General features: G+C 41.5%; 1 protein-coding gene across 1 annotated transcript; it reads left to right on the forward strand.

Annotated features, from left to right (window-relative positions):
* Nucleotides 1-3,445: 3,445 nt before the first annotated feature.
* On the forward strand, nucleotides 3,446-8,219 carry LOC147668960 (uncharacterized). The gene has a single exon (XM_086948319.1). The coding sequence runs from the start codon at nucleotides 4,106-4,108 to the stop codon at nucleotides 6,548-6,550; it is 2,445 nt and encodes an 814-aa protein (XP_086804445.1). The 5' UTR covers nucleotides 3,446-4,105; the 3' UTR covers nucleotides 6,551-8,219.
* Nucleotides 8,220-13,291: the final 5,072 nt, after the last annotated feature.

Genomic DNA, 13,291 nt, shown 5'->3' on the forward strand with positions numbered 1-13,291 from the left:
TGAGGCCGGCCATCAGCGGGACACTGTTTATCCAACCTGGCCACCCTTCAAACTGCTCCCCCTATTCCAGTGACCTGGTCAAACCATTATTTGGTGCCTATGACTATTGATAAACCTAGCATTGAAAAAACATTACCGGTAACCCCACAATGAGAAAGTAGTGGCATAAACTAGACCCATCTGCCTTTTCAAGGTTTATCGAAAGGAGTGTGCCTCTATTAGACTTCAATGTAAAACGAGCGGAGACTTCCACCAAAGCATGGAAATCTGCTCTGTTCTGAACAACCTGATTAAACCTACCTCCACTCGCGGATTAGCGGAAGCTTCTAACAGCCACTGCAGCAAGCTTGGTCAATGATCTTTATCTTTACTTTAACAGGGGTGAGGAAACAGTCAAACCTTTCTCTCTTGACACAGGGGCCTACCACTCGCAATGGGCTCCCTTGGACCAATTGGCTCTACATGACGCAGATTCTATTTCCACCTTAATGCGTCAAGTGAAATCTCGATCTCCAGATGACCCATTTAAACCTGATAATATTTTGAAATTTCAGGAGAGCGTCACACCCATATTTCTAGAATTAGCCAAACTCACGCTGAGCACAGAAGTATCAATATGGAAACACGCACAGTGATCCCTCACTAAATGCCACTCAGCCAGAAAACTATTGACCCATTTCTCTTCTGTCGTTTCCGTCCAAGAATGTGGAGAAACATGTAAACAATCTCCTAACCAAAATATTAGAACAATACAAATATTAGATTGTTCCCAAAATGGATTTAGATCATACAGCAACAAAACTGCTCTTTTAACAGTTACTGAATCCCTTTGCAGGACTACAGATGCCGGCAAATCCCAGGCTCTGATACTCCTAGATTTAAGTGCGGCCTTCGACACTGTCTCACATGCAATAATATTAACTCGCCTCACTGACCTGAGGGTACAGGGCAAAGGTCTGGCCTGGTTTTCTTCCTTTTTAAAGAAGTGGTCCTTGCAAGTTATACCCCCCTTTCGTCTCATCACAAAGAGGACTGGCTCCTGGCATCTCCCAGGGTTTGGAGCTCAGTCCTACCCTTTTTAATATTCACGTCAGACCTCTGGTAAAGGTAGTTAATTCCTTTGGAATCTCACCAGTGTTGTATGCAGACGACACTCAGCTAATTATTTCCCTGTCAGCAGAGTTGACCAGCGGTTGTTTCAAATATAGAAATTGTCTAACAGCGGTGGTCGCATGGATGCACAACAACTGTTTAAAACTTAACTCCTGCTGGGCAGGCATACCCATCTCTGGAGTGATCAATGATGTCCAGAAATACTATGTACCCGTCGAACATAAAGTGGTGGTAGAAAACCTTGGGGTATGGATGGATAGCTCTTCATCCTTTGAAACCGAAGTCAAGATTGTAGCAGGGGAACTGTTTTGGTATCATAAGGAACCCAAAGCCAATTATAGGATACTTTTCCTGGCAATCCTGCCAACTGATTGTACAATCCCTTCTCATTTTGCTCCTGGACTTTTGCAAATATCTCTTTTGGGCTCAAAGAAATCTTTTCTGAACCGATTCAGCTCTTCTTCCCAACTTTTGAGCAAGTTCCATTGGCTACCTATTGGAAAGCTTTCAAAGTTCAAAGCCCTATCCATCTCCCGCAAAATCCATGCAAGCAAGGAGAACCCAGCCTAGCTGCTTGGATGCAATTTTACAAGCCCTCCAGAACACTACGCTCTGCCAATCTAAACAAGGCCCTCATCCCTCGTCACAGCAGAGCCAGAACAGGAGGTTGCTCCTTCCATGTCTTAGCTCTGACCCTATGGAATTCTATGCCTCCTAACCTTAGATAGAGTCAATATTACTTACTGATCCAGAAACAGTGGAAGACCCAGTTCTTCTCCATCTAGGCTGACGATTTCGTCTCTCTGCGGCTGTGTTTCATAGGATCCATTCATGTCCCTTGCTGATATTGTCTCACACCCGGACCCTCACCTTCCCCTCGAGGCAGGCAGTCTCCAGGTGTTGTGCTATCTAAGGCTCTGCTCTCTTCTTGTAAAGGGTCAAAGTGGTAACACCCCTGCAGCAAGTGCTTCTATCAGCCGCAGGAATAAGATATAGTGCACACCAATACCCAGCCCAGTAAAGGCCTGAAACAGACCGAAAAAGGAGCATGTACCTACAGGTTCGCCTCCTCTGTTTGTACCTCATTAGTAGCTACCTGTGCACTTCCTCCGTTTGTATGTCCCGGGTGAGCCTCTTTAATGACACTTGTGATCCTGGTACTGCCAAGCATGGCTGTTTGTCTATCAGATCATTACCTGATGTCTGTTGTGTGCATCGAGTCACTCCTCTGCTTTAGCTGTGAGTGAACCCTGTGGAGCGAGTACGCAGACATAAGGGAGTATGGAAGGCGATGAACAGGGAGTAAGGTGAAGCTGATTTCAAGGAATACCCAAAGTTGTAAATGCTGCATGCACCTGCAACCGACATCTTGTCCCACTCTGCCAACGCTCCATCCACCCACAGAGTAGCATGCTGGCACCAAACGGAAAACATTAAGTCAGATGACATGGTGAGGTAGAAAAAGACAAAAAGCAGACATGTATTGACAGCAGAGATATCACAGGTATATTAGTGGTTGTGATGGAATCTCTATAAGCAATGCTGTAATCTTCCCACAAATGTTTGAACCAACCCCAGGAAAGTGGCAAAGATAACTTAACAAACAGAAAAGTAAAGACAGAAGTTGGAACTTCAGCTGCTCGAGTGTGAACAGGAACGTATTGTCAAGAAGAGTGAACGGAGCTTCATTTCTTATATACTTCCTGGAGCGTTACCTTTATTATATACTTCCTGAAGAGTTTTGTTTGTGATATGATTCTTGAAAGGGTTACTGTTGTTATACACTTCCTGAAACTGAAGTGACAGCAGCACATCCTGATCCATCTCTTTTACCACAATCTCTTCGTGTTTAAATGAAATCCTGCTCATGTTGCATCTTCCTAAAGCTGTACCTCTAGCAAGAGTGCGCTCCGTGTTATGTTATTTTGTGTCTTTTATAGCGCTCGGCTACTCAAGAGTGTCCCGGCGCTTTATTGACAACCTGAAAAAAGACAAACACAACACGCAGATTAAAAGAAAAGCAGGGTCAGCAAAATAAGGAAATCTAGGAAGTGAACAACCAAGTTTTCAGGCCCTTCCGTGTGTGCTCTTTCTGTACTAAGTTACTCTGTGAACACTGGAAAATCACCTCCTTTTCTGAAGTAGGTAAGAGTGACATGTTCAATGAAAGATTTACTTAAATATCTGTGTATGGTGAAATATCTCTTGGTAACTTTCATAAATGGTAAAGAAGAGATATCTTTTACAACTAGTTAAATATTGGGTATTCACATTCTCTTACATTTCCATTTAGTGATTTTAAATCTCTTTACATCCAATAGGAAACCTGCCTTGAATGCACAAAGGATCGTGAATAATGACAGTAATCGTGCAATTCTGAAAAAAGTGGTAAAAAAAATGAGCTCCAATATTCAGGAAAAGATCTGCACAGTCAGAGACTGAGGACCCTGAATATACACCGATAGATCCTGGAAGAAGCAGTCAAGAGCATATCAGTGGATGCACGCAACAGGACTAAGAACTGATCTATAGAAAATTAAGGCAACAACACTGACAAACCACCTCCTGTATAAACAGGCCTGCACCACCAGCTTTGATCATGTGTCCGGTATGCGGTAGATACAGCATTGCTCTGCTTCCTGTAATGATGGCAGACCACCATTCAGCGTGCTAGGTGTATTATAAACTCTTTCTGGCACGAGAAAAACACAAGGTAGTCGAGCCAGACAACTGAAGGGTAAAGGAAAGAGAGGGTCTTTGATCTACAACAGACTGTGCTAATTTGCATCGACCAGGAGGAAGACTAATCTTTACCCGTAACACACAAAACTATTATGCAATCTAAAGACATAACCACCTACAAAGAAGCTTTACTTGCCAAAATAATAATATATGTAGTTGGTGAGTCTTGTATTTCATTGTGAAATCTGAAATCAACCATCCCAAAATACCACACACACACCGGGAATTTTAGAATAGTGCTTTATCAACCATGTTAGCTCCTCAGGAAACGCACTCATGGGATGCAGACAATTATAAACCTGACCCACAGACCCTAACCAAGAAAAAAAAATCATACACTAGCAGCAAGAGCTTTAGTTTGTCATCGCTACTAAAGAACCATCAGCAAACACACACAGGAGAAGCAACATGCAATTGCAATGAATGTGTGAAGAACTTTAGTCAGTTAACACTCCTAAAAGATAATCAGCGAACATATACAGGGGAAAAATTATACCATTGCAATGAATGTGCGAAGAACTTCAGTCTGTTATCACAACTCCAAACACCTCAGCGAACACACACTGGAGAAAAACCGTACCATTGCACTGAATGTTTGAAGAAATTCAGTCAGTTATTAGACCTCCAAGTACATAAACGAACACACACAGGGGAAAAACCATTCAAGTGCAGTGAATGTGGAAGTAGTTTTAGTGATTCCTCAACACTCAGGAGTTATCAGCGAACACACACAGGGAAAAAGCCATTTCAGTGCAGTGAATGTATAAAGAGCTTCAGTCTGTTATCACATCTCCAATCACATCAGCGAACACACACAGGGGAAAAACCATACCATTGCAATGAATGTGGAAGTAGTCTTAGTCATTCCTCAACTCTCAGGAGTCATCAGCAAACACACAAACGGGAAAAGCCATTCCAGTGCAAGGAATGTGGAAAGAGCTTTAGTCAGTTATCAACTCTCCAATCACATCGGCGAACACACACAGGGGAAAAACCATTCCAGTGCTATGAATGTGGAAGTAGTTTTAGTGATTCCTCAAATCTCAGGAGTCATCAGCGAACACACACAGGGGAAAAACCATTCCATTGCAATGAATGCGGAAGTCGTTTTAGTTATTCCTCAAATCTCAGAAGTCATCAGCGAACACACACAGGGGAAAAACCATTCCAGTGCAGTGAATGTGGAAGTAGTTTTAGTCATTCCTCAACTCTCAGGAGTCATCAGCAAACACACAAACGGGCAAAGCCAATCCAGTGCAATGAATGTGGAAAGAGCTTTACTAGGTCATCAGACCTACAAAAACATAATCGAACACACACTGGGGAAAAACCATTCCAGTGCATTGAATGTATGAAGAGCTTTAGTCGGTTATCAACTCTCAAATCACATCAGCGAACACACACAGGGGAAAAACCATTCCAGTGCTCTGAATGTGGAAGTAGTTTTAGTGATTCCTCAAATCTCAGGAGTCATCAGCGAACACACACAGGGGAAAAACCATTCCATTGCAATGAATGTGGAAGTCGTTTTAGTTATTCCTCAAATCTCAGGAGTCATCAGCGAACACACACAGGGGAAAAACCATTCCAGTGCAGTGAATGTGGAAGTAGTTTTAGTCATTCCTCAACTCTCAGGAGTCATCAGCAAACACACAAACGGGAAAAGCTATTCCAGTGCAATGAATGTGGAAAGAGCTTTAGTAGGTCATCAGACCTACAAAAACATAATCGAACACACACTGGGGAAAAACCATTCCAGTGCTATGAATGTGGAAGTAGTTTTAGTGATTCCTCAAATCTCAGGAGTCATCAGCGAACACACACAGGGGAAAAACCATTCCATTGCAATGAATGTGGAAGTCGTTTTAGTGATTCCTCAAATCTCCGGAGTCATCAGCGAACACACACAGGGGAAAAACCATTCCACTGCAGTGAATGTGGAAGTAGTTTTAGTACTTCCTCAAATCTCAGGAGTCATCAGCGAACACACACTGGGGAAAAGCCATTCCATTGCAGTGAATGTTTGAAGAGCTTCAGTCAGTTATCACAACTCCAAACACATCAGCGAACACATACTGGGGAAAAACCATACCATTGCTATGAATGTGGAAGTAGTTTTAGTGATTCCTCAACTCTCAGGAGTCATCAGCAAACACACAAACGGGAAAAGCCATTCCAGTGCAATGAATGTGGAAAGAGCTGTAGTAGGTCATCAGACCTACAAAAACATAATCGAACACACACTGGGGAAAAACCATTCCAGTGCATTGAATGTATGAAGAGCTTTAGTCAGTTAACAACTCTCCAATCACATCAGCGAACACACACAGGGGAAAAACCATTCCAGTGCTCTGAATGTGGAAGTAGTTTTAGGGATTCCTCAAGTCTCAGGAGTCATCAGCGAACACACACAGGAGAAAAACCATTCCATTGCAATGAATGTGGAAGTCGTTTTAGTGATTCCTCAAATCTCAGGAGTCATCAGCGAACACATACTGGGGAAAAACCATACCATTGCAATGAATGTGGAAGTAGTTTTAGTCATTCCTCAGCTCTCAGGAGCCATCAGCGAACACACACAGGGGAAAAACCATTCCAGTGCAGTGAATGTATGAAGAAATTCAGTCAGTTATCAGCCCTCCGGAGGCACCAGCGAACACACACGGGGAAAAAATCCACACCACCCAGCCAGTGAGGAACAGCAACAAGACTGCTCTTCAGCACACCCATCCTTATATATAACACACTCCAGGGGTTTGCTCTAGGGTCAAACTCACTTTACTTTCACGTTAACAGCAACAAGTTCTAAACTGGAGAATTTATATTTAGGAACAAGTGGTTTGCACGGCCATTAGTGGCATAATACATTTGAAACCCAATACTTTATAGATCTGTATTAATGATACATAACCAAACACCACCCATGTATGGACATCCAAGAGCCTTTAAAACCACACTACAGAGGTGTGTACCAGGATTTACTTTAACATTAACATGAACTAAATTATGATACAGCAAGAACAATCATGATGCTATGAAATGTACACAATGATGGCTAGATGTTACATGTTAATAAGAAATGTATGTTTTTAGACGTAATAAAACAACAAATGTATTTGAATTCATGGTATTTGACTTGCTGAGTGTATATAAGTCGATCTTAGATGCGATTTATTCCCTAAACTTTAAAGATAATTTGTGATGTCAGCAAGAAGCCTAGTTTATTTGGTAATAGAGGGGTCAAATCTCGATAGCATGACTGCTTTCAGCTGGGAGTCTAGTGCAGGTGGTATCAGAGGGGACTATTCTCACCAGTGGGCCTTCTCTCAGAGTGAGAAGCGGTTCTTTTCTAGTTGGTACTACCTCTCCTTCTGTGTTAATGAAGAGAGAAGTGCTACCAGTAATACTGAGTTCTGGGATTCACAGCTGTGTTGGGAACTTAATTCAGTCTTTTTTACCCAATCAATACCTGATTTATTTAGGAAAGCTAAAATATGTCTGTGTCTTGGCAGTCCTCTTGTTAATAATCCATAAAAATACCACAGGGATTTAAACATGAATTTGGCAAATACAAAATTGTTTTTTTTTAAGGTTCTTGTATAGCACTGCTTCATCTAATAATGTCTGATGGGTTTTCGTCGAGCCCTTCGAGAAGTTTTCCATTGACTGACTCGATGGGATTTCCGATGAAAGGCTGACAATCTGTCCAACTCTAAACAAGGATGTTGGGTGGGCCTTTGGTCTGGCTGGTGTAAAGCTTTGTTGCATTGTTGCCCTAAATCCAACCCGCCTATCTTTAGTGATTTTTCTATTTTGAGTTACATTTGAAGACTTTCCTGCTCATTTATAGTTTAACAGGGGTCCACGGTCTGCCAGAGGAACAGGCGTAACAACCTCCACTATCCCGTTAGACTACCTTCCACCATATTTAGCCATCTCCACCAACCTGGCTATCCCTGTGTCTTCAGAGGAGCAACATGAGCTCCTCCAAAAGCATCTAAAGTTTGCTGAGTCGTTGCCATTTTTCACACAGTTGCACAACAGACATTTTGGTTTTACTCCTTAAGTGAGAGTTTGCTCTTTGTAAAACCAATAGATCAGGTACTTGATATCCTGAGAGGTTTCTACAAGGGAGTCTAGGTCATTTTTCAAAGATTCTTTCTGTTTGATACAACCAGTCTTTTGTTATGTTCCTGAAGAGAAACACGTAAGTCAGAATGCCTACCATAAGTAGGGCGGACTGTCTGATGTACTTACACCAACGGCCCCATGTATGTCGGTCATTGTTGTGAGGGTTCCTGAGGTTCTGACCTCTGTTCAAACCGAGGGGTACAGTGATAGCTTCGTCTCACCAACCTCCAAAATTCGCCAATTTATTTTTATAATCCTTTTAATACAATTTGCTAATGGATTATACATGAGAACCACGGCCACGCTTTCTTCTCTTCTCATGCATTCGGCTGCAGGAGGTTGTCTCTATGATTCTTGGCCTCTTCTTCGCCTGCTTTAGTCCTTCTGGGGTAACCTCTTCCAACAATTTATCCTTCAAGGATTTCTGTTGTTTCATTAAAGAGCGTTATTAGAAACAGTTTCTCCAAATTTGTAAAACTGTTGAAAGTTACTGACATACCAAGTGAAGTTGTCTTTATTTCCTGCTGACAGGAGAAGCGCTCTTGATGGCTTGCTAATGAATGTAGACTAAGGGTGATATTTTTCTTCCTGACTCTTGATTTGAACAAGACTTGAAAAGGTGTGACTCTCTCGCCCCACTATCACCATTCACTGAAGAAAAAATAGTAATAAACTGTTTTTGAAACTTCGTTAGCAGAATCAAGATTTACACATCATGCCAGTGTGAAAATAAGTAACATGTTTGTGCGGGTACCACAACTTTTATATTAAAAGCACAAGCTGTTTTGTTGACATGCTTGTATTTAAAAGATGTTGCTACTGCAAAAGTCCCGGCTTATAATAGTGAGATGTTCAACTTCATTTAATCAGGGAGGTAGAGAAATACCAAGCTGGAAAAAAATAAACGCTGTTCAAAATGATTGCCATAAAATAATCTTCATCTCAGACATGCTGTTCTTTACCTTTAGGAGGGACATTTCCCTTCTTACATTTTTAAAGTAAATCGAATGAACCAACTTTGTCAAAAAATGTAAATTTAAGATATTACATTCTTTGTGTGCACCTTTGAAATATGCTCTCCTGTTCTTTCACACACATATGTGATTTCTCCAAATTGCTCTTAATATTTACAGTTCCTATCTGGCAGGCATGCAGCAGTAGTTACTACCAGCACTTCGTAAACACCAATCACATAAACCGAATACTCAATACAGTGCCCAAAAACCCTTGGATGAGTGTGTTTTTCACAAATACATGTATGAGTCCCTATCTGGTACATATTTTCTCCCAACATTGACATACAAACTGATATGCTTTGAATCTGCATTCTGCCCATTCCTCCTTCCTGCTCATTTCTCTGCTTCTCCCACTTAACGGAGGATACCATGCTTGATGCCGACAGCACCACATTATAGTTTAGGCCGTCTGGGTTGCAGAGCTAAGTTGGTCTAGGAACGAGATTCTGTACTGTACTAAAGTGACAATGTGCATAAGTCATGATGTAAGGGGGTAGAATTCCAATTATATCAAAAGTAAAAAAATGAGAAGAGGATGGGCTAGCTTCCGCTTGGAAAATTCAGAGGGTTGGCAGAAAGGAGGTCCTAGAAGGAGGAGTCTGTTGTAATGTAGCTTGTGCATCCTCCCGATGCTTGCCCCTGCTCTACTGCTTGGCCCTTGATGATGTCATCGGAATGTTGGGAGGGTTGAACAGTAAGGAGATGTCAGTTGGTATGAGGGACTGAGCAGTGGAACTGCTCCTGGTGGGGTCTGTTTCTTGTATCTACATAACATCTTGTACTAAGGATCTTAAGTGAACAATAAAGCTATGATCCTGGATACATCTATGGACTACAGATCATCCTTATTTTAACACTGGCGACGAGATTTATGAACCTGCGTGTATTTTTATGGACTTTGGACTAAGGGAACCTCAAGCAAATTTGGATTTGAAGAAACCTGGCACTGCAAAGGCCCCACCAGTGACCACATCATCGGTCGCCCTTTCATGTAAGTGCCAGTTTCTGTTTCACTGACTTTACTTAACAACATTGGTCTGCTGTAATTTACTACAAGCTGTTTGGATAGAGGGTATTGTGTTTAATGCTTAGAGTGTGCTCCCTGCTGCTCAAAAAAAAAGAGAGTGACATGGAAATTTGAGCCCCGTACTCATTAGGAAAAAAAGTGTGGTTTTTATTTCTGGCCTGCCTCACTATTTAGGATCTGCAAGCTTTTCATGTCCGGTATTTGACTCTGTACAAATCTGGTGAGGAGAAAACATCAACAAGTCTTGGTGTTGTGGGATGGCACAATCGACTCTTTGTCTCTCTGTTCGAATCGGAAGAAATATGTCAAATGAGTCAAGCGTTTGGTTTGCTGTGCTTTACATGTTTGGTTAACAGAGCCTATAAATCAACAAAGCCATTTCAAAATGCTTACTAATGTAATGCTCGTGAATTTATGACCGCAGTTTATTTTTGTAACAGTATGCTGCCCGGCGTGTGAAAACTGAAAGCAGATTTATTGTTTGAGAGCTGTGCTCTGTTTCTGCAAACGGAGCGGAAATTAACACCCTGCTCACACAATGTTAATTTAGGCTTGATGAATGACTATCTACTGTGAAGCTCGAGGGATTTGGAGTTTCAGGATCGGGGAAATATAGCAGCAGTGTTGGAGGTCTTGGCTGTCTTAAAAGAATAAACGGCAAAGTTGCCTGCTCGTGTTTAAACTGGAACTGTGCTAATGAAGTGCGATGTGGCAGAGAGGAGCGGAGGGGAGTGGGAAGCACAGGGATAACACGTAATTAAATGCTCTGAAGTATGCCACGTTTCATCGCACTTTGAGGAAGAGATGTGTGGTTTTCTTTTACATTTAAGCACTGGTGAGGTTTTTTCGTTAAGCAACTGTCATGTGGCTGTGCTCTTTGCGTAACGTTCAAATATTCAAATGTAATCAGCTTGCGCTATCACGCGCTACTCACCACTCCTTGCAGCACAGCTGGCAAAGCTTTTGTGACGTCCTGTTTTTTGTTCATGTTTGAGAGCACGCTGAAGCCGGTAACCACCCGGCATGACGTTCTTGAACTTGCCTATATGCAAAGTAACAACCTAGGCAATCAACAATTTTAAGTATCTTATTGGTAAAGGGTAATAAACAAATAGCTACAACTGGCTAAAAGACATCATATTTTATTCATTAATTAAAACAGAAAACATTTCATTCATATGACACAAAATTAAAAATCACACATTATTGTATTACAAGTGACAACAGTTAAAAAATAGTAAACAGTAGACAGTAAATTCTTAATCTAGATAAGATGAGTGGCGAAATTATATGACTCTACGCGCGTTTCGGCGGCCAGCGCCTTCTTCCTGGAGTAGCCACGTAATATTCCTAAAGATAATTCCCCTTTAAAGAAACGACCAAGTTCAGATGTCTGCTTCTTTTTATAATTTCTTTGGCGTCAGGAGTCGCCTAAACTAGATAATGTGGAGAAAAGATATTGAACATCCGCCACCGGAGCCCTTAATATGGTTTCGAATTCTGTAGAGTTCCCAACTTAGCTTTTCGCACGGTGTCCTGGGAAGCTAGCTTTCAAGTACTTACTTTCCCGCGCTCGCAGTTGCCGTATCGAATCAACCCGCCACCGGACGTACTGAGCCCTGCTGATTATCCTCAGACAGGGAGATCTTTTAATTTTCATCCTTTTATCCAGTATCCTAAATACCCTCAAATCAGTTCATCGAAACCTCTGAAACAAAAGAATCCATACCTATAGGCAAAGAAGGAGGTTCCTAAAATAAAACCTTGCCGACTGATTACTTTTTTAAAAACTGAAGAATACATCTGAAAGATTAGGAGAACATTAATACTGTAAATAGATATATTTCATGAAAGCTAGCTTCCCAGGACACCGTGCGAAAAGCTAAGTTGGGAACTCTACAGAATTCGAAACCATATTAAGGGCTCCGGTGGCGGATGTTCAATATCTTTTCTCCACATTATCTAGTTTAGGCGACTCCTGACGCCAAAGAAATTATAAAAAGAAGCAGACATCTGAACTTGGTCGTTTCTTTAAAGGGGAATTATCTTTAGGAATATTACGTGGCTACTCCAGGAAGAAGGCGCTGGCCGCCGAAACACGCGTAGAGTCATATAATTTCGCCACTCATCTTATCTAGATTAAGAATTTACTGTCTACTGTTTACTATTTTTTAACTGTTGTCACTTGTAATACAATAATGTGTGATTTTTAATTTTGTGTCATATGAATGAAATGTTTTCTGTTTTAATTAATGAATAAAATATGATGTCTTTTAGCCAGTTGTAGCTATTTGTTTATTACCCTTTACCAATAAGATACTAAAAATTGTTGATTGCCTAGGTTGTTACTTTGCATATACACTGTTTTCCCTGACCTAGGAATTATATGATTCATACTCTCAGGGGGTCCTTGTTAAATATACACAGTTCTTGAACTTGCCACCATCTTTGTTACCATAGAGATGACCATTACAACCGGAACGATAACGACAACATTTCTTCATGCAAACCTTTCCTTGGCAGAACTCTGAACCCATTCGGAGTTTATTTGGAGCAACTTTGGATATTTTCAAAACCGATCAACAGTGCCATCTTGTGGTTTTGTGGCACATTAACATTTCAGCTTGGCGCAGGGACTTGGGACTTTCGTAGAGGTACTGTTGAGTGACTGTTTGTTTTTCAAAGATGCATTTCCTTGCCGTGCTGTTAGTGAATCTAACAGAGTGGGCCATTTTTTCTGCTTGTCTACGGTGACACGCACAATTTCTCTCACCTTTAATTGATTTATACTGTGATTTGCATGTGCTTTAATGTACTTAACATATCAGTGCATGTTTTAAGTGTGTGTTTGTGCTTAGCATTCACTGTATGTTCCTGTCCTGTCCTGTTTGAGAGTGCGCATGTTTGGGCATTATTGTGTGTATTTGGGGTCATATTGGAAGTGTATTGGGAGTTGTTGTGCTTGTACGCTTTTTGGACAGTGTTGTTTATATATGGAAAAGGGGAAGTGTGTCCTGCATTATGTGCTGTACATGTTGCACTTTTGGTTTTGGTTGGTGTGCAGTAGGGGGAATATGTGAATCCCTCGTCCTGCTGCTTCTTTTGGTTGTGGGTGACATAGGTCTGTCACCCCATAGGCAATGTCTGCCTTTATAGTTATTGGTTTTGGTTGGTGTGTAGTAGGGGGGTATGTTGTATCCCTAGTCCTGCCACATAAGTTTATGGTTGGTGTGTAGTAGGGGGAGTAGGTTGTATCCCTAGT

Source organism: Lissotriton vulgaris, unplaced genomic scaffold (genome assembly GCF_964263255.1).
Source record: "Lissotriton vulgaris unplaced genomic scaffold, aLisVul1.2 SCAFFOLD_11314, whole genome shotgun sequence".
Classification (NCBI taxonomy): Eukaryota; Metazoa; Chordata; class Amphibia; order Caudata; family Salamandridae; genus Lissotriton; species Lissotriton vulgaris.